Raw genomic sequence first — 21,951 nt, forward strand, 5'->3', positions numbered from 1 at the left:
CTCCTGAGGACATGGTGTTTACCTTTTGCATTTACAGGAAAACAGAGCAATACCTGTATACGGTCAGGAGAGGTAGGTAGGAATGTGGCTTGACCGTCAGGAAGAGTAGAGATCATAAAACTGATTGCCAGAAATCCCAGTATTGTTTTCTTTACTCCATTCATTCCAAAGAACAGACAAATGTTCTCTGTGAAAGGGCTTCCAGAGAGTGAAACCCAGCGACTTTTCCAACTGGCAAAACTAAAAGTATTAGAAATGAATCATTTTTTTGGAAAAGTCTTCTGAAAAGACCTTTTAAACAGTAACACATGTGCATTGCAGAAAGTTTGAAAATAAAAGCATAAAAGGAAAAGTCACCTGTTTAACTACCATACAGATATAATAATTTTTAGTATTCCAATATGTTCTTTCTTTTTTTCTATATGGCTTTTACGTGTGTGTAGTACTCACATATACCCTTAATAGCCTGCACAAATATATGTAAGTGCTTATATATAGTTTTATTTGGGAGGAATCATCCCTTTTAACACTGGTTATAAAGGAATCTTTTTGTTTCTATTCAGTTTGTTTGTTTACCAGAAAAAATAAACATCACAGCTATAATGATCCATACTCTGACTTTAATATAGTGTTGTTTCCTTCCTTATAAGAGCCTGATCTAAGGTAACACCAGTACCGTGTCAACATACTCAATGAATGTGAAGAAGTCTTCATTTTACAAAACAATTCACTGTAGCATTCTGTGTGAAGTTGTTTAAAGAGTGCTTTTTCCTGACGGTGTGTGAAATATGGTTTGATTTAGAGAAATCTTATTTGTATACATCTTCTCAGGAATATATCTTGTTCATAAAGGTGACTCCATCTGTACTTTTGACTTAATTGTTTTTCCTGGTAGGTTAGATGGGGAAAAAAAAAAAGCTTAATTTTGCAGTAAAGGAACATTTTCTAGGAAGCATTCATGTATGTATTTGTACAGATTCTTAATCTTTGTATTAAGACCACACAAATCTCTCCATCTTTACCACCTATTAGGAATTTTTAAAATCCAGGGGAAATGTATTGTTGCAAAATGTTAAACACTGGAAATACAAGGATAAGTAAGACGTAATCATAATAATGACTGTCTCATTGACTATTCTCCTTGTGCTTGGTAGAATTTACATTACCACAGTTAATGCTTGGAATAATCCTGCTAGGTAGATTCTATTATTAGAAACCCTGTTTTACAGATAAGAAAAACAAGTTTCAGAGGGGAGAAGTAACTTTGTCCAAGAACACACAACCATTATTTGTCTGATTCCAGAATCTGTGATATTATTGGGGAACATTTTGCATATTTCAGGAAATGTAGTGAATAAGTACATCTTACTTATCTTGTAGGGTTTTGACCTGTCCCTCAGAAAACAGAGCTGAAGATATAGCCTAGGTGCTAAGTTTTTACTGAATGATACAAACCCAAAGAAGCAGGAATGTTGGAAAGTAAGGGGAGAAAAGACATTAACAAGCAGGCCTTACAGGTTAACTTGGAGGAAAACTGAGCTCGTTGTCTGGTCATGTGGTATTTCTTCTAGCCAGACCATGTAAAACTACCAACTCTGGGGACAGTCCCACCCTCTGTCTCTCCTGGTCAAAGTTCACAATGTGGGCAGGTGTTGACACAACCCTTGGGCAGCTGCTAGAGAAGCCGGATCCAGTGCCACATGATGCAGAGTCTCATTCAAGTCTGCAAATGGATGAATGAGCCACAACCACCACTGGTGTCTGAGGTTTGACGCTTGCTGTTGAAAAACCCTGCCTGGGAGAGTTTCACAGTAGGGGGATGATGGGATTTGACTGATGGAGTGAAAAATGGAGTCTTGGTTGTGAGGTGAGAGGAGGTGGAAGACCACTCAGGAAGATATTGTAATAATTCTGCCAAGTGATGATGGTGGCTCAGAATAGAGAAATACGGGTAAAGGTGGTGGCAAGTGATAATCTTCAACACATATGTTAGGTGACGCTTATTTAGTTAAAAATTAGGTACCAAACGTAATTTTCTACATATGTATACCCATGGAAACTGAGAATTTTCCAGGCAAGTTTTGGAATCGGAGACATTTCTGGGCATTCCCTTTTTTATATTCAGGTGCCTGATCTTCTTTCCCTGTATCCTCATTGCTGGACAGGTAACTCATCTTTTTAGTTTGCCTGGAAGCTCCGTTGAGTAGGCCACATTAGGGTCCTTCCGAGACCCACGCCAGGTTTATATTTCTGTCCGGTCCATCTGACTTTGCATCTCTTGGGCCACCTGTGGGTTACAGTATGCAGTGGGTTTCAGAAGAGAAAACAGAGCCTTTCAGCTCTTCCCAGTAGTGCTGCCTTGTGCACTCTGTGCCCCTGTTGGCACTGTCTGCAGGCCCTCTGGTGGTTGTGAGGTTGCTGCAAGGGTGCCAGGCTGAGAGCTGTGCGGTGCTGAAACCCAGCCATGCTCTACCTATTACACTACATGCCGTGGCGAGGAGTTTTATTCACTCACAGGAAGAGTGCTTTTTCCTTAATTCACCCATAGGTGATGTATGGGCTACTGGAAGCTCTGTCTCTTCTTTTCTCCTCTCATGGGAAAAGTGTCTTGTTACTTTGGAAGAAACTCACTCCAAATTCCTGTCAGGGATAACCCTCCCCCTAATCATAGGACCAGAAATCCTAGTACAGTTTTCCTAGATTGCAGATGAGGGATTTGAGACTTGAAGTTTTAGATGTTGTTTTCAAGGCCCATGGCTAAGAAGTGATGGAAGGTGAATTAGAATCAAAATCCCATTTAATTTTTTCAGAAGGCATTTCTTTTAAAGATAAACTGGCACTGTGTGCACTAGACAAAATATTTCATAATTCCACCCTCAAGGATATGACTGTCCATGAAGAGGGAAGATATATGGTGTGTAAATGATCAGACCATATAGTGACTGCACATGGTAGGTTCTCCATTCATATTTTTAAATATTTGTTAAGGCAGCATTCTTATTATATGAGAAATTCATATTATATAAGAAAATGCAAATGTATAAGAAAAATGTATAATATAGGGCTTCCCTAGTGACTCAAACAGTAATGAATCTGCCTGCAATGCAGTAGACCCTGGTTCGATCCCTGGGTCGGGAAGATCCCCTAGAGAAGGGAATGGCTACCCACTTCAGTATTCTTGTCTGGAGAATTCCATGGACCAGAGGAACCTGATGGACTATAGTCCGTGAGGTTGCAAAGAGTCAGACATGACTGAGTGACTAACACAGACATATATATGTGCACATGCATACATACTTCACATACGCACACTCAGAAACACACACACACTGCTTTGTGCAACCTTATTTTCATTTACCTAGCTAGCTCTTCTATATCTTACAGAAATCTGCATGAAAACTTTTTCATACTAGAAAGAAAAAGCATATGTACTCAGGAAAAACTTTGGTAGCAGTTGTCAGTTTGTAGGCAAATACCAAATCTCTACAAGCCGTATGTTGGGGGTGTGATGGAGAAGGCAGGAAGGGAACAGGTTTTCTGGTATTTTGCTTGTGATAAGGATTGATTATAGCTAGAGTTATTTGGGAACCGTTCTATTCTGTCCATTTCTAACTTTATCTCAACTTACTCTTTTCTGTCATTCCTTTCCTTTAAATTTGCATTCTCCTTGGTCCTTCCTTGCTATTAAGCAGGACTGTTTTCATTGCCATTCCTGCTGCGAGTTTTTCAAAATATACTATCACTGTATATGAACTTTTTCATTACCCATGTTAAGATTCAACATCTGTGAATCACATTAGTATTTACTATCAGTGTTTTAGGAGTTGATGATGCAGTTTGTCAGTTAGTCACAAACTTTTTCTCAATTGTACTTCTCCTTAGTTCTCCTCCTCATTAGCTTTAGAGTGAACAAGGACATACTACACTAAAGCCTTTGACTATGTGGATCACAACAAACTGTGGAAACTTCTTAAAGAGATGGGAGTACCAGATCACTTTACCTGTCTCCTGAGAAACCTGTATGCAGGTCAAGAAGCAACAGTTAAAACTGGAAATGGAACAACTAACTTGTTCAAAATTGGGAAAGGAGTATGACAAGGCTGTGTATTGTCACCCTGCTTATTTAACTTATATGCAGAGTACATTATGCAAAATGCTGGGCTGAATGAATCACAAGCTGGAATCAAGATTGCTGGGGAAAATATCAACAACCTCAGATATACAGATGATTCCACTCTAATGGCAGAAAGTCAGGAAGAACTAAAGCGCGTCTTGATAAAGGCAAAAGAAGAGCGTGAAAAAGCTGGCTTGAAACCCAGCATTTAAAAAACTAAGATCATGGCATCTGATCCCTTCACTTCTTGGCAAATAGAAGGGGAAAAAGTGGAAGCAGTGACAGATTTTATTTTCTTGGGCTCCAAAGTCACTGCAGACCATGGCTGCAGCCATGAAATTAAAAGATGGTTGCTTCTTAGAAGGAAAGCTATGACAAACCTAGACAGTGTATTAAAAAGCAGAGACATCACTTTGCTGGCAAAGGCCTGCCTAGTTAAAGCTATGCTTTTTCCAGTAGTCCTGTATGGATGTGAGAGTTGTACCATCAGGAAGGCTGAGCACTGAAGAATTGATGCTTTCAAACTGTGATTCTGGAGAAGACTCTTGAGAGTCCTTGGGACTGCAAGAAGATCAAACCTGTCAATCCTAAAGGAAATCAGTCCTGAATATTCATTGGAAGGGCTGAAGCTGAAACTTAATACTTTGGCCATCTGATGTGAAAAGCCAACTCATTGGAAAAGACCCTGATGCTAGGAAAGCTTGAGGGCAAAAGGAGAAGGCAGCAGAGGATGAGATGGTTAGATAGTATCACTGACTCAATGGACATGAATTTGATCAAACTCCAGGAGATGGTGAAGGACAGGGAAGCCTGGCATGCTGCAGTCCATGGGGTTGCAAAGAGAGTTGAACACAACTTAGAGACTGAACAACAATGAACAGGGACAGAAAGTATGGGTGAATTATTAGAAAATAAAAAGGGTACTTGAAACAGATATTCTTGAACTATTAATAGTATCACACAGAAACAAGGACACTCTTCTATCTTAAGTAACATGTAGTCTTCATGCTAGTTATTTTGGCTTACATTTACAATAACTTTAAAAATACTATGTTGAATAATGTCTACATTTTTAAAACAGCATATATACTTCAACATGGAGATCAATTAATATATAAGCTATATGAATAAAGAACGAAAAACCACATGATCATTTAAGCAGAGGAAAAAAAGCAGTTGACACAATCTAACACTATTTCATGTTAAAAACACTTAATAAACTAGAAATGGAAGGGAACTTTCTCAATCTGATGAAGGCTATCAATGAAAAACCCATAGTTAATAATGTTCTTGATGGTAAAAGACTGAAAATTTTACCCTCAGATTTTGAATAGGACAAAGATATCCACTCTTGTCACATCTATTCAGCATTGTATTGGAGATTGTAGGTAGGGAAATTGGGCAAGAAAAAGAAATAAATATCAGCCAGATGGGAAAGGAGATGCAAAACTATTTCTAATTTTTGATTGCACTTATATATAGAAAATCCTAAGAAGTTCACACACACACACACACACACACACACACACACAATTAGGGCTAATAAACAAGTTTAGCAAGGTTGTAGGACACTAGATCAGTGGATAAAAATCAGATGTATTTCTGTACACTACCAATAAATAATCAAAAATGAAGTTAAGAAAACATGTCTATTTATAGTATCATCAAAAGCAAAATATTTAGGAATAGTGTAACAAAAGAAGTAAAAGATTTGTGGAATGAAGCTTACAAACCATTGTTTAAAGAAATTAAAGAAGGCCTCAGCAAACAGGAAGATTTAGTAGCATTACAAGTGAAAAGCATCAGGAAAATACAAGTCAAAACCTTAGTGAGCTGTCCATTTCATATCCAGTAGGATAGCTATAATTTAAAAGATGAACAATAGCAATTATTGTGGAAGATTTGGAGAACTGGTGAAAATGAAATCCTCTTATATTGCTGGTAAGAGTGTAAATGGTGCTGCCACTTTGGCAGTTTCTCAAAAGGTTAACATAAAGTTACTACATGGTCCAGCAGGTTCATTTCTTGGTGTATACCCAAGAAAAGTGAAAACATATTCACACAAAAACTTGTACACGAGTGTTCATAGCACCATTATCCATAATAGACGAAAAGTGGAAACAACCCAGTGTTCATCAAATGATGAGTAGATTTTTTTAATATGGTATATCCATAAAATGGAATATTATTCAGTCATAAAAAGGAATGACATACTGACAAATGCTACAACATGGGTGAACCTTGAGAATGAAAGCCAAACGTAAAAGGTTGCATGAATGTGAAATGTCTGGAATAGGCAAATCCATAGAGACAGAAAGTCTTGCCTAGTGCAGGAAGATGGGAAATGACTGTTAATGTATATAGAGTTTCATTTTGGAGTCATGAAAATGTTCTGGAATTAAGTAGTGGTGATCATTTCTACTTTGTGAATATAATAAAAATTACTGAAGAGTACCCTTTAAGATGGTGAATTTTATGATATGTGAATTATATCTCAAAAAAAGGATAATTAATTTTTTAAATGTCTTATAAGTTTATCTTTTGGTCACCTTTGGAGATTACTGTGGCATGAACTCATTATTCTGCAAAGTGGTAAATTTATGGAAATAATTCTGTATTAACTGATAACGGAATGACCGAATAGCTCATGAGGGAAAACTTTTTTTTTTTAATGGTAGTTTTTCTAAACATTGTAACTAATTAATGGTAGAACATCACTAATTTGCTGTATCTACTGGAAAAATTAATGATAGTCATTGGCTGCTAGTGAGGGAACTTGATGGTGAATGGATCAGGATGGTAATCCATCTGATCCATCTTAACATTACTCAAGGACATTATGTGTCTCCTGCCTTCAGGCTGTTGAATCAAACAAGGGAGTTTTCCTTCTGCATTCAATCTGGAAAACAGTCCTCTATAGTTTTGATAAAGTGTGCCTCCTCAGGCCTCCCCTTTCCTCTCCAGGCACTCCTGTTTTAACTTTACTGCCTCTGGCAGTCTTTGTCAGAAAGTTTGGTGTAGGGCAAGATGAAGTTTGTGTATTGATTTTTCTTTTCTTTTTATGCTTTTGTGTGATTCTTTAAAAACAAAAAAAACCAAAAAAACCCAACTTTTTATTTTATATTGGCGTGTAACCTGTTAATAATGTGATAGTTTCAGGTGCACAACAGAGCGACTCGGCCATACATATACATCTATCTATTCTCCCCCAAACTCCCTTCCCATAGAGGCTGCAGCTTAACATTGAGCAGAGTCCCTGTGCTACACAGGACGTTCTTGTTGGTTGTTAATTTTAAATATAGCAGTGTGTACCTGTCCATCTCAAGGTGATAGGGTCATGGATGACTTTACCAAGTCATCTTCAACCTAAGGAGTCTTTGGGAACCAAGTCAATAGACTAGGTAAGAAGTAAGACCTGAGCTAGGTCAGAGGGGATGTCAGTAGAGTAACAGGACAGAGTAACTTGTTTGGCGATATCAGGGATTTCATTAATGTTTGTTAACTGTGGAATGGATGTAAGTGAGCTTGTCCAGTTTTAGGGTTTCATTGCAATTAAGGTATGAATTGTGCCAATGTATCTGTGGTCCATTTCAAGAGTTACCACACATAAATTGAGTCAGTCATGTGCTTCTGAAGGAGAGGTTACACACTGGTGGCTGATACGTCAAATCTGGCCCACAACTGTGTTTTATTTGGCTCCCACAATTCGGTTTTTTTTTTTTGTCTTTAATTTGTTGCCAACATTTCAAAATAGAATTCACATAAAACTTAGGGTTTCTGGCTTCTGTTGAAAAAGCAGAAGATCTGGCAACACCGGGCTTACATTTTCCTCAGGGCATTAGCTTCAGCTTAAGCTTAGTAGTGACTGCCTTAGACCTAGTCCTCTGTCGCCTCTGTAACTCACTGCCTTTGTGGGCGTTTGAGTTTGTGATCCTTACTGCAGTAGTTTCGGGAAGCTGTTTTCTAAATCCTACATTGTTACTGTCAGCTACCTTTCTTCTTACATTGCTATTTTAACACACTGTATAACTCCTATCTAATTAGAATATGAGCTCTGTGTTAGCAGTAAGTGTGTGTCTTCTATTTCTGGATATTCTCCATGGTGCTAGTATATGGCCTTACATACTTAGGGCAGTCAGTACATATTTATACATCTCTACTCAAATTTGGCAAGGTAATTGAGGAAGCCCAATATCCCTGGTATAGGGCTTCCCTTGTGGCTCAGCTGGTAAAGAATCTGCCTGCAATACAGGAGACCTGGATTTGATCCCTGGGTTGGGAAGATCCCCTGGAGAAGGAAAAGGCTACCCACTGCAGTATTCTGGCCTGGAGAATTTCATGGACTATGTAGTCGATGGGGTTGCAAAGAGTCAGACACGACTGAGTGACTTTCACTTTCACTTTCAGTATCCCTGGTGGCTCAGATGGTAAGGAATCCGCCTGCAGTGCAGGAGACCTGGGTTCAGTCCTTGGGTTGGGAAGTCCCTTGGAGGAGTGCATGGCAACCCACTCCAGTATTCTTGTCTGGAGAATCCCCATGGTTAGGGAAGCCTGGCGGGCTATAGTCCGTGGGGTCCCAAAGAGTCGGACACTACTGGACGACTAAGTACAGCACGATATGCCATGATATTCAAGACATTTTTATGATATAGGAAACTGTCTTCACACATTGGTTTGGAAGCAGATTAGTATTTTATTGGCCATATTAATAATGTGGATCCATTGAGTTAGATCTGATAAGTATTTTCTCATAGGTAAATGATTGTAGAAAATAAAAGGAAAGAGCTAAGCTCTTTCTTGGGATATTCATCAGAAATGATGTAGAAAAATGAATTTATTGGTTTTATTTTTTTAAAAACTGTTACTTGATGATACAGATACAAATAGATAATACAACAGTTAGTGGTTGTAAAGAAGTATAGGAAAAAGCTATGTTGTGTACATGTGGTTGAATTGTCGAGCTCAGTTTAAGAGGAAGTCCTTTACAGTAATGAAGTAAATTGCTATAAAGTTATTGAAAATTGTCTTATTTTATGAACACAACTATATCTTCTTTAGCCACACACTAGGCAATCGTGTAATGGTTTTGAATATCTAGTTTGAACATTGTAAATGTTGGTTTCATGCCATAAATATTTCTTAACCTGTACTGTGTATTTTTACACAGGTGAGAAATTCCTCCACGCTTCTCTTCAGTACCTTGATCACAAGAATATTTGGAGTTAAAAGGGGAAAGGATGAACTTTCCAAAAAAAATAGGTAAGCTTCATCTAATGCTAACTTTATTTTTTTACAAAATATCATTCTGGCTAAAAATAATTTTTAGAATTTTGCTTACTTTTATAGATTGATCTAGAGCATAAAACTATAAAAATACTATAGTAAATGAACCTATGTTGCCAAATTCTAAGCCCCTAGGCAAAAATATCTACTGTTTAATAAGTGGACCTTTCAAAGCAACAAAAATATTGGAAGGTAGCAAGGGCTGAAATGTAGAGCTTGTTTCTCAGTGCAACAGCTAAAGTTGGGTTTTTTTGTTTTGTTTTTGATTTAATCTTCTTCAGGTATTCCTGAAATGTCCTAAATTGCTTTTTCTTGTTGTGTCATCAAGTACTAGCTTGTGCAATATCTTTGCTTTTATAGTAACTGGAAGTTTAAATGCTTATGGTACATTCATCGGGCCATGTCCCAGATTACTTCTGCATTAACCTGTAGCCAAGGGGAGTAGTTAAAGGTGTTGGCCACACAGAATAAACAATGCTTTTTACTTTTAGGTCTTCTGTGTTATGTTTACTCTCTAAGATGTTTTTCTCTAAAAATTTTTTTTTTTAATGTCTGGAAAAAAACTTATTGAAACACTTTGATTATGAGTAATCTTTGGATACAATGCAGAAGTTCTGTTTGTTGGTTTTTAGAGAAGAGAAGCTTTGAATAGTTGTTTGTTTATTAGCAGTTGGGAGGGTTTAATGGCTGTCTAGTGGCTTGCAGTTGTTAACACTAGATGTCACTGTCGCTGCATGTTTAATCACCTCCTGTAACTTTACTTAGGGTCTGATATGGCCCAGTGGTCTTTCTCTTGATGCTCTAGAGATAAATCAAGCCCTATTCCTCTCCTGCCTAAAAAAGTTGATGATCAAACTTTTAATTCAGCTTTTAAGCTCTTATTTATTAAAATATATTTTCTTGTGGTGGAACTAAGTCTTAGGGATTAGAAAATATCATGAAATAACTGTATGATGAACTCTTAGTAATTCTAATGAAACCTATTGGTAGTTCTGAATTGTCATTTACATTGCTGTTTATCACCCCATGCCTGCTAAGTTGCTTCAGTTGTGTCTGACTCTGCAACCCCTGTGGACTGTATCCTCTGTCCATGGGATTCTCTAGGCAAAAATACTGGAGTGGGTTGCCCCACCCTCCAAGGGATCTTCCTGACCCAGGTATTGAACCCACATCTTTTGTGTTTCCTGCCTTGCCAGATGGGTTCTTTACCACTAGCGCCAACTGGGAAGCCCTATTTATCATTCCATAAAATTCAGTAAATATTTAAATGGAAAGCAATTGGCTATAAATGTGAATTCCTTGAGTATACTAAGGAAATACTAGAGAGGTTTTTTGGGTTTTTTTGTTTTTGTTTTTTTTAGCTGAGTTGTATTTTTAATAAGGATAACATTATTTTTTTGAAAGAATGATTATAATTTTTACTATTTGGCCCAGTTCCTAAATAAATTCTTCTTGTCACTAGTTATTTTTCTTTTTAGCTTTGCTTATTTTGTTAATAATTCAACAAAGTGCTAAGGGTTAAAATGGTTTGGTCATATTATAAGGCCATGGTAAATAGTGTATAAATAAAATATGAGGTTATCAAACAAGTAAAATTAATGTTTAAAACTGAACTCGAAGAAATGCTTTTTTTTTTTTTCCCTTTTACTTTTTATAAAAGTGATTCTTAGATGTGTGTGCAACTTTTACTATGTATAGGAGAAAATGATCAGATTCATTTTATGTAGGTTGCTTCTGAGGAGGGCGGAAGAATAGCACAATGAAACCACACTGCTGTAATCTCTTTGCCACAGCATGCTGATGGGAACCTCCATTATAAGTTCATTCCTCTTAAATAGGAAAAGTTACAGAATATATAACTTTCCTAGAAAGAGGGAAATTGAATATTCACATAATTGTTTTGAGTAAAGCTGACAAGTGAAACGAAGGTGTTAAAATGTTAACTTTTTAAAATGTGATGAGCAGTTTTGGTAAGAGTTTTTATTTCAGTAATCTGAAGCTTGATATATTTCATTACATTTTCAAGGCTTCTGTTCTCTGTTTAACCCTCCAAGAGTCTGTTTCTTCGCAGCATTGCTAGATTTGCTCTCTAAAACCTTAGTGTCTTCAGCTTGCCATTGTTTTTAACGATTCTTCTAGCTGTTCTTTGTTTAATTATGTCATTTTCGGGTGAAATGTTTATGTACCTGTCTGCTACAATATTAAGTCCCTGAGGGCAGAGCCTTTTGCTTCTATTTTGTGTATATGTGATGGATGCTGTAAGAATGGTAGTAATAATGATGTCTTTCTTGTTGGTTGGTTACTCAACCATTGAATAACTAAACTCAGCCAGTAAGACCTCACAGGCTGGTGAAGTCTACTTTCACAGCCACAGATTGTTCTGCCACAATCTTGCAAATGTGTGCTCTTGATCAGAAGGGAACTGGACATAAAAACATCTGCCTTTCCCATTTAGTGGGGAAAAAAAGTGTTTGTCTTGGAGTAAACAGACTTGGTTTCTAAGCATTTTGCTGCCACTGGAGATGACTTTAATAGACTTCCTTATCTGCTTTGCACTTCAGTTTCTCCATCTATAGAACAGAAATGATAAAATCCGCATTCTGTATTCATAGGGCTACAGGGAGGATAAAACAAACTATTAGCAGTTCATTTTCTTGTAAAATATTCAAAGTTCTATGCAATTAGAAATATAATTTGCTTTTTATCTGTTACCACTTCTTTTATTATACTCATTCCATTGTCTTACATTGTCTTCTAGAGTACAGGATCAGATCTTATCCTTATTTTTGTTTGCCTGGTGCCTAGCATGGTGTCTGGCATGGCCAGAAATACTTGCTTAATGAATAAGCAAGTTTTTTTACTAGATGAGAGATGAGACATCTGGTGTCTACTCCTGCCTTTGTTGTTATAGAGCCACCATAACCAACTGAAACAAATTAGTTAACTTGTCTGGGCCTTGGTTTTCTCCTCTAAAATAAGAGATTTGGACTATCATTGAGGTCTCTTATTTCTATGAAATACTAAGCTAGGGTTTATATAATTGTTACTAGAATTGTGAGTTTGGTAAACTGCTGTGTTCCCATTGCCTAGAACAGTACCTGCCTGGTAGTTCAGTTCCGTTCAGTCACTCAGTTGTGTCTGACTCTTTGCGACCCCATGGACTGCAGCACGCCAGGCTTCTCTGTCCATCACCAACTCCTGGAGCTTGCTCAAGCTCATGTCCATCGAGTTGGTGATGCCATCCAACCATCTCATCCTCTGTCATCCCCTTCTCCTGCCTTCAGTCTTTCCCAGCATCAGGGTCTTTTCCAATGAGTCAGTTCTTTATATCAGGTGGCCAAAGTATTGGAGTTTCAGCTTCACCATCAGTCCTTCCAATGAATATTTAAAGAAATGTTGATTTCCTTTAGGATTGACTGGTTTGATCTCTTTGCAGTCCAAGGGACTCTCGAGAGTCTTCTCTAACACCATAGTTCAAAAGCATCAATTCTTTGAAGCTCAGCTTTCTTTATAGTCCAACTCTCACATCCATACTTGACTACTGGAAAAACCAAAGCTTTCAGTCTGTGGACCTTTGTCGGCAAAGTAATGTCTCTGCCTGGTAGTAGGGACAAGTTCCCCTTTCATGTATAAAGAAAGGAGCAGGGAATTTCTATGGTGGTCCAGTGGTTAGGAATCCACCTTGCAATGCGGGGTACATTGGTTCAATCCTTGGTCCAGGAACTAAGATCCCACATGTGGCGGAGCAGCTAAGCCCACGCACCACAACTGGTAAGTTCATGTGTTGCAACGAAAGATTCCCACGTACCACATCTAAGACCAAATGCAGCCAAATTAAAAATACATATATACTTTTTTTTAGAAAAATAAAGAAGCAGAGGTTCTGCATCCCCATTAATAGGTGTATAGAGTGTGCTCATAATGATTGAACTCTGGAGCTCATTAGCCTTGTTCTAGATGGGTCTTTTGGATTATGAAGAATGAGAAAACATAGGTTTCATTTGTTTGTTTTAAATACTGTTATTATATTTTCATGTTCTAAAGCACCTTTCCTTTCTATTTATTACCCCCCAGACTAACTTGGCCCTACAGAATGAATAATTGATCCTTTGTAGAATCAGAAACTACACAGCTCTGTGATGTGGGGAGTGTGCTGGGCTTCCCACATAGCCTCCATCTGCCTTGAGTGGGCTCACCTTGGTAGTTCCTCATTCCTCACAGACAGGAGCTAAACCAATGTGATCTTTAACTCTGGTCTTTCCCTTTAACCCCTTTGTGTATTAACTGTCAGCTAGTCTAGTCCCTGGTAAAGGACAAATATCAACATACATGTAGTAGTCTGAAAAACTTTATTTTATTCATTACTTTTTAAGAGCTTATTTTTGTTTTCTTTAATTTTTTAAATGTTTAATTGGAGGATAATTGCTTTACAATGTTGTGTTGGCTTCTGCAATGTGAATCAGTGATAAATATACATATATCCCCTCCCTCTTTTTTTTCTTCTGTTACTCAGCTTTATTGACATAAAAATGACAAAATTATATATATTTAAAGTGTGCAACATGATTTGACATACATATATGTTGTGAAATGATTACTAGATTTTGCAGTTCTGTTTGGAATTTTATCTCAGTTAAGTTGAAGTTACCCTAAAATATTTTAAACATATAACTACCTGATTTTCAAACATAAGCCTGAAATATGATTTTACCCTCAAGATGAAATATGAGGAATTCAGCCCTTAGTGCTTTTTTCCATGAAAAGCTTTATTTTAGACTTTACCAAAGCTTCATGCAGGTGCTCAGTACAGAGTGTTCTATAGCTCTTGTTTTCTCCATGTTAAACCAGTCAGCCAATAAGAATTTATAAGCATTTGTCATTAACTCAATGTTGACATAGCAGAGGAGTCCATGAGAAACAGAAAATGTGGACCTTGCTCAGGGAGCTTACCTTTCAGTTCGGGAAACAAGAACTGTCATTTGTGAAACAGGTACAAATAGAAGACAGCATAACAGTAATCAGGCGCACAATGTGGTCTGAGTAATGGATGCATTAGAAATTCATCAGTGGAGAGTTGAGTGGAGCACTTGGGTGGACTGTGTTTCTGATAAAGCTTTGGGGATGAGTAGATTTGGGGTACATAGAAACAAGTAGGTTGAAAAAGAAGAACAAAAGAGAAATAATCTTGTTTTCAGTGTTAAGTACAATCTTCATTCTGTTGTATTAGAGAGAGCTCATATTCAGATTAATAGCTTAGGATGGTTTAGTACAATTTAAGGGGAAAATGTTTGTAAAAGGATCACTAGGTCCAAGTAAAATTATTTCTAATGAGTATGTTGGGAGATGTTAAATTGTTTTATTTTCCTGAGTATAAATAACAGAGACTTGCTTTAGTTATTTCCCTTAACGTCTTAGTGGTGTAGGTCTGGAAGGATCCTCTAAGGGACATCTAATCTAGTCCAGCCCCTGCTTATAGACAGATTTTGAAGCAATTTCCAGACAGACTGGCTTCTCTCCTGTTGCTCATGTTTTCTAGGAAAAGAGATTCCGCAAGTGTTTGTGGTTACCCACTCCATTGTTTCGGAAAGAACTGGGTTCTCAAAACTAAAATTGGGAGCTGTAGGGCAACTAGGTTTTTATTTTTTAAGAATGTGATTATTAGAATTCAGAATAGCTTATTTTATGTGCTTTGAACTACACAGTGGTTTGTAGCTTGTGCCTATTTGGCCAGGCTGAAGATTTAAATTTTCTTTTGACTGTTGCCTGGATAATCTTAACATCCTCAGACCCAAAGGGTTCTCGTTTTTTCTCCATTCAACAAGCATTTATATTGTGTGCTCTCTGCTTTATGTTGTGTGATCCTCTGCTGGGCACTGAGATCCAGAGATGAATCAGACATACTCTTGGCCCTAAGGAAACTGACCATCTGATGAAGAATGTGGCAGTTACCTGCTGCGCTAGACTCTCTGTCCCACCCATGTAAAAGGAAGGGAGAAGTGGTGAAGGAAGATGGCATATCCATTTGTGTGCTCAACATATGCCAAAGTCTTTACAAGTGTCTAATTTAGCCTTCATCACAGCCCTGCAGAATGGATAAAGTCATTCTAATTTCACCGAGAAGTAAATTAAGGTTGGTGAGGTTGAGTTACTTGCTAGAGGTCGTGCAGCCAGAAAGTGGTAGAACTTGAATCCAAATCCAGCTGCATCTGCAGAGTGCCTGTGGATTTACCCACAAGCACACACAGCCCCTTGTGATCAGTGAGTCACCATTGAGAGTCTGGCTTTAGATTTTACATCCTGAGACCATGGGAAATGAGGCACTTCACCCAGAGTTTCAGTGTGGAGCCAGGACTCTCACATCTCCCATATGGCAAGTTGATTTTCAGTTCAGTTCAGTTCAGTCGCTCAGTCGTGTCCGACTCTTTGCGACCCCATGAATCGCAGCACACCAGGCCTCCCTGTCCATCAACAACTCCTGGAGTTTACCCAAACTCATGTCCATCGATTCAGTGATGCCATCCAGCCATCTCATCCTCTGTCGTCCCCTTCTCGTCCCGCCCCCAATCCTTCCCAGCATCAGGGTCTTTTTCAATGAGTCAACTCTTCACATGAGGTGGCCAAAGTAGTGGAGTTTCAGCTTCAACATCAGCCTTCCAATGAACACCCAGGACTGATCTCCTTAAGACCCTTTAATTACTCCCAATAGGATATCAGTGTGGCCAGTAAGCCATTTACCTCTATAAAACTCCTGTATTTGATGATAGTTGGGTGCTATAGAGAGAGGATTTGGGGGTTTTGTGATAATCTTTGTCTATGGTATGATGTCTTCCAGGCTTAACCTAATGTTTTTCCAAATCTCTGCTTATATTTTTCATTCATTTGTTTAATAACAATTATAATAATAATCCTCATTATATTAGTTTTTGTATTTGAGAGGACCTAAAAAGCCACCCAGTCTTGTTCTCATTTTGCAGATGTGAAAATTGAGGTGCTCAAGGTCACACGGCTAGTCCTGGAAGTTAGGTTAATAGTTATTTTTAGCTCACAGCTCAACTAGGACATTTAAAAAATTTAGCTGATCATTTATAAATGGAGTTTCTATTAGCAACAATAATACTAGTTTGGATTCAAATATTTTGAAATTAAGCTAAGAACCCCAGTGTTTTGATATGGTCTGGAGGTGTCATTCATGCGTTTTTCACAGTTGTTTGTAGAACAGTCAATCTAAGTCTTTAGGCAGAGTAGGTAAATGTGTACTTTTGGAGACTGAGAAGTAAAGTAAAGTCTTGAGTAACCCTTATTGAGAAGTTGTTAAAATCAGAATTCAGTCTACTCTGACACTTTGGCCTACTAGAGAGTTTCATGTTTCAAGTTTTTGTTCATTCTTAGGTTCATGGATCACAAGTAGGAAAACCACAAATAAAAATTTTAACCAAAAAGAAGCTCTTAAAAAGAAATATGTTCATGAACTTGAAGTGGGAATTAGTCACTGTGTTCTTAAATATTGACTCTTGCCAGGGCGAAGTAATCTTTGTTCCTAAGTACTGCTTCAGGCCATTGCCTTGTTTAATAACTAAGGCATTGTTGCTTTAGTTTGAGCATGTTCTATGGAATTTTGGCAATGCATGCATCCTCCTTCTGTGTCTCAGTAAAAGCATGAGTAAATATTTTTTCTTAGCTTTGGTATTTTTGTAGCTTACATTTTATATGAACCAGACTAATATAACGTAATACCAGGATTACATAATTTAGGACATCAGGATTTCTTCCAGGACTATGAGATAAAGTCTTCATTTATCAGGGGCTTTACAAGCAGTATTTGTCTCTCATTCAGTACCTATAGAGAAATACCACAGAGCTCTTTTCCCGATAAGAAAATGGAGTAAAAGAGGTTAAAACCAGAGGGAACAGTTTCTTTAGAACTTGGATAATACTTCTTCTTTATTCAGAACTTGGTCCTTTTAACTATTGATTTTAGTAATTTATAGTTTAGAAATTCTAGGAATTTCAGACTATTCTTATTACACACCAAGATGCCAAACTTTTAATAAAATATAATCAATAAAAAGTTTTCATTGAATACGTATTATGTGCCTTTCCACTCTAATATCTCCTAAAGTAGTTTATGACATGGTCTTGGATTTAAAGGAGTTTATTATTTACTGATAGAGAAAACATGTGAGCTAGTTTAGGAAAAATGAATATCCAACTCTTCTGATATTGTCAGGGAATGGAGGGTAGAGGGAGTCAAAGGAGGATGAGGTCAGTCTCCATGCAGGAGTTAGGGCTTAATCTGGATTTGAAAGGATGGTCAGGATTTGAATAGGTAGAGAGGAGGATGTTGCCTATAAGGTTTTATAGGCATGAACAAAGATATCAGTGGTGGAACACTTGTTGTATATGTCTGAGAAAGTTAGAAAATAAACCAGACCAGGGCTGAAAGCACACAATGGAAATATTCATTCATTCATCCATTTTTTCCGTTTATTCCTAGAGCCAAGGATTCATTGACCACCTACCCTGTGTAAGCACTGGACCAGGTTCTGGAGCTATATCAATAAGTAAAACAGATAAGCCAAGGAGACTGGTTTGAATTTTACATGACATTATGAGTCATTTTGAAGTTTTAGTGTTGGAGTATTCCATGATACAGGCATTGTTTTAGGAAATCAGTTGAGAAGTGATTGCATTTTGTGTTCCCCACTGGTAGTATTGGAAAATATGATGCCAGACTATGGAAGAAACTTACTTAGGAATAATTTGTACTCTTTGTAGATTGTTAAAGCATGGTTCCAGCTTGATGTGGTTTTTTTTTTTAAAACATTTGTTCTATTTGTTACTTGTAAATTGAGTAGTGGCTATATTAGAGGGGAATATACCTTATGTTTTAAGGATTACTAGTTTGCTCAAGGTATTAAAAAGATATTTAGTGAAAAGTAGATTATTATAAAGTCAAGTAAGTTTTGAAAATACTGGATTAAATTCAAATTTCTTTATGACAGGACTTCTCAGAACCTTTCATATGCTCTAATAGGCTTTGTGAATTTTCAGTAACCCAACATGTTTGACCATGGATCTCAGAACATCTATTACCCTCTTGTGTTCCATCACACATAGTTTAGGGGATACTGCCATGGGGATACTGACTGAGGCAGGTGAAAGGGATGTTTCCAATCATGAGGAGCTGTACCATACATGACAAAGGAAGATATTCATTTCAGGTCTATCTTGGTAGCAACAGAAGGACTTTGTTTTAGTTGCAGTTAAATATGCTGTAAGTTATCTTGAGTTGTCAGGTAAAAATTTTAAATGGTATCCTCACATATGGTAGGTGGTCAATAAATATGAATCAGTAAAATCTCATAACTTTAGACCTTTTAAAATCTTATATATAAAGTGCTTCTTTGGGAGAATAAACGTTACACCAAATTAGTTTCTTCTACCATTTTGTCAGATGAAGATAACATCCTTTTTCCCCAAAGCTTTGATCATTGATAATGGGGGAAATAGGGCCTACACCATGATTTATGAACTTAACAAGGTTAGTGCCAAGCCCATCAGAGTGTGATGTATGTATCTGTGTGTGTGTATGTGTGCGTTTGTTGGGAGGGCAGATAGGGAGAGGAGAACAGAAGAGCAACCAGATTTGAAATACAACAGGTAAGACTTTAGGACCTACTAGTATGGCTGAGTTCTATACCTTTGGTCTGTATGTCTTGCTAGCAGCATCTTGTTGTCCTTCAGACTTAATAGACAGACTTCTCTCTCAGTCGTGTCCGACTCTTTGCAACCCATGGACTGTAGCCCATCAGGCTCCTCCCTCCATGGAATTTCCTAGGCAAGAATACTGGAGTGGGTTGTGATTTCCTTCTCCTTCATCTCCCAAATAATAGCTCCATTTTAATATTTAAACAGAGGCTTTTCAGATTTGAAGCAGTTAGGATGCTTTTGGCTGCAAGTAACAGAAAACCCAAATAAAAATTTAAACTATAAGGAAAAGTTACTATCTCAAATATAACCAAGAAGTTTTAAAGGGGATTGATTTATTCATCACTGATTCATTTGATGAGGTTGATAACATCATCAGAGACCCAGGTTCTTTCCATTTTTCACCATACCACCCTAGATGTGAAGGCACTGGCCCCAAGCAAGCTTTCTTCCTGATTTCAAGATGGCTGCCATTCCTGCCATCACATCTCGATGCAGCAGATGCAATATTCAGTGGCTTGGGGTCCCTATTTCTTTTTCAGAATGACAACACCACATCCTGTATGAGTTCCCACACTCTCAACTCCACACTCTACAGACTTCCCTTCAACATCTTTTTGGCAGTGTTAACATCTTAGTATGCCCCAACTTATCCTGGACAAGGGAAATGGATCCACCATAATTAACTTAGACTAATTAGGATTCTCCAGTTGGGTCTGGGGTTGGTGCCAGCCCTCCTTGAAGCATTTGACTACAGAGAGAAGGGTGAATACCCAACCAAAGTCAAATACTGTTAAAGAAAGGATGGGGTGAGGGAATGGATTTTTATTAGGTGACTAATAATGTCTGCTGTTACAGCCTTCTAGTCTATCTCAAAAGCTTTGAAAATGTTTTCATTTCATTAGGAAGATAAATTATATATGTAGTGTTTTAGCCTAATAGGAAAGTGTATTTTTCCTTTATTTATGCAATTCCTTCATGTACTTTTTAAAAGATATGAAGTAGTAAAAGTGTCTGGCTTTGTGGTTCTGTATCACTCCTATAGGCAAGGCTTCATTAAAAAATTTTGCTCAGAAACAAAGTTTTGTCTTCACACATGAAAGAAGTTTCGTAGAGCTTTAAAATAGAGATACTGAATAAAATACAATGAATTTCTAAGTCATAAAATGCTACTTTGCAATATGAAATACCTCTCTGATTCATAGCTAACCTCCAACAAGCTAACAGAGCATTAACATTGTTTTTATTATAAACTAACTCACTTTGGAATTTGACCCATATTACAACATTGATTTTGTTCTTGTAGGGTCAAATGGTATGAAGTCAAATCTAAATTTATTGAAATTGGTACTTAATTATTTTTTGTTTATAAACACAAAATCCCTATTCTGTTTAAACTGAGCATGGTATTTTGATGTGACTTTTGGGGCCTCTGAATTCAAATTAGGCCATCTGTCTTGAATGATTTCTCTTTCTTTATCTGCCAGGTTTCTTTCTTTTCTGTCTGTCCAAACTGTTACCATTTTGTTCTGTACAAACTGCCTCTATAGAAGTGGAACGTGTCTGGGTCACAGTAAACCAGCCCAGCTCAAAGGAAGTTGGGGTCAGACTGGCTACATTTGACAAGGATCAGTAAGTCTGATCCAGGTGCTAAATCTTGGCAGTCTAGAATTTTCTACTGTATAAGCACATCCCTAGAGCCATCCATTGCTCCTAATACATCTTTGTCTTTCTTCTGTTTATCTCATGATCACTCGTTGTGAACAACTAATTTAGATACATAAAAACGATCTTCCGTTTATAAGCACACTTCCTCCCTTTAAATTCACTTGATCCCCGTTTTCACCCCCTACAATCAGAGCCCTCCCTCCTAGGCCACTGGTTTCACTTTCACAATTGGTGGTCTGTTTAGATGGGTCAGTATTTTTTTTTTTCTTCATTTGTTCAACACGTTTACTGTGTTCAAGACACTGAGCACTGAGGGGAGTATAGACCTTTGTAAAGTGTGATCTGTGTATTTGAAGAAGAGTGGAGGAGAAGAGCTAAGACTTGAACTCAACTGTCTTGCAAGAGGGGAAAAGCCACGAGTACTCTGATAGCACCTTTCATGTCCCTCAGCGGAGAAGGCAATGGCACCCCTCTCCAGTACTCTTGCCTGGAAAATCCCATGGACGGAGGAGCCTGGTAGGCTACAGTTCATGGGGTCGCTAAGAGTTGGACACGACTGAGCGACTTCACTTTCACTTTTCACTCTCATGCACTGGAGAAGGAAATGGCAACCCACTCCAGTATTCTTGCCTGGAGAATCCTAGGGACGGCGGAGCCTGGTGAGCTGCCCTCTATGGGGTCGCACAGAGTCGGACACGACTGACGCGACTTAGCATGTCCCTCAGAGGCGGGCTTGGGCGCGCCACTCCTTCCGCTTCCTGGCTTCCGTGCCGCGGCAGAAGCGCACCTGTTCAGAGCTCACACTCTTCAAACGCTCATCCTCTCTAAATCCTCCTCCTTCCCTTCCCAGTTCTGCCATTTAGGTGGGAATATCTCACGTGACCATTTCTTTATCTTGCCGTTGTTTTATCTGTGGGACAAGCAGCGATTCAGATCATAATCAGTAGATGAGAGGGCGGTATTAATGATGTCCCTGCCCTGTCTGTATTTGGAAACGCAGTTCTCTGTAGGGAAAAAAGTGTCACTGGCCTCTGAAGGTGGTGAACGCCCCCTTTTTTCCCAGAAACACACCACAAGTCATCCGCTCTGCCTCCTTTCTGCTTTTAATTAAGCCAACTTAATTTTCCTAAGCTTCAACATGTTAGGGAAATAAAAGAGAACTTCTCTTTCAATGGTGT

At 38.0% G+C, this 21,951-nt stretch overlaps 1 protein-coding gene across 5 annotated transcripts in view; it reads left to right on the forward strand.

Annotated features, from left to right (window-relative positions):
* THADA (THADA armadillo repeat containing) overlaps positions 1-21,951 on the forward strand; it is a 327,764-nt gene that overhangs the window by 85,727 nt on the left and 220,086 nt on the right. For all 5 annotated transcript variants that reach the window (XM_081591965.1, XM_081591968.1, XM_081591969.1 and 2 more), the window contains one exon: positions 9,282-9,373. In XM_081591965.1, coding sequence (XP_081448091.1) covers positions 9,282-9,373 — 92 coding nt within the window. The remainder of the gene's footprint in view (positions 1-9,281; positions 9,374-21,951) is intronic.

The sequence above is a fragment of the Giraffa tippelskirchi genome, chromosome 4, assembly GCF_054371585.1.
Source record: "Giraffa tippelskirchi isolate mGirTip1 chromosome 4, T2T-mGirTip1v1.2.pri, whole genome shotgun sequence".
Classification (NCBI taxonomy): Eukaryota; Metazoa; Chordata; class Mammalia; order Artiodactyla; family Giraffidae; genus Giraffa; species Giraffa tippelskirchi.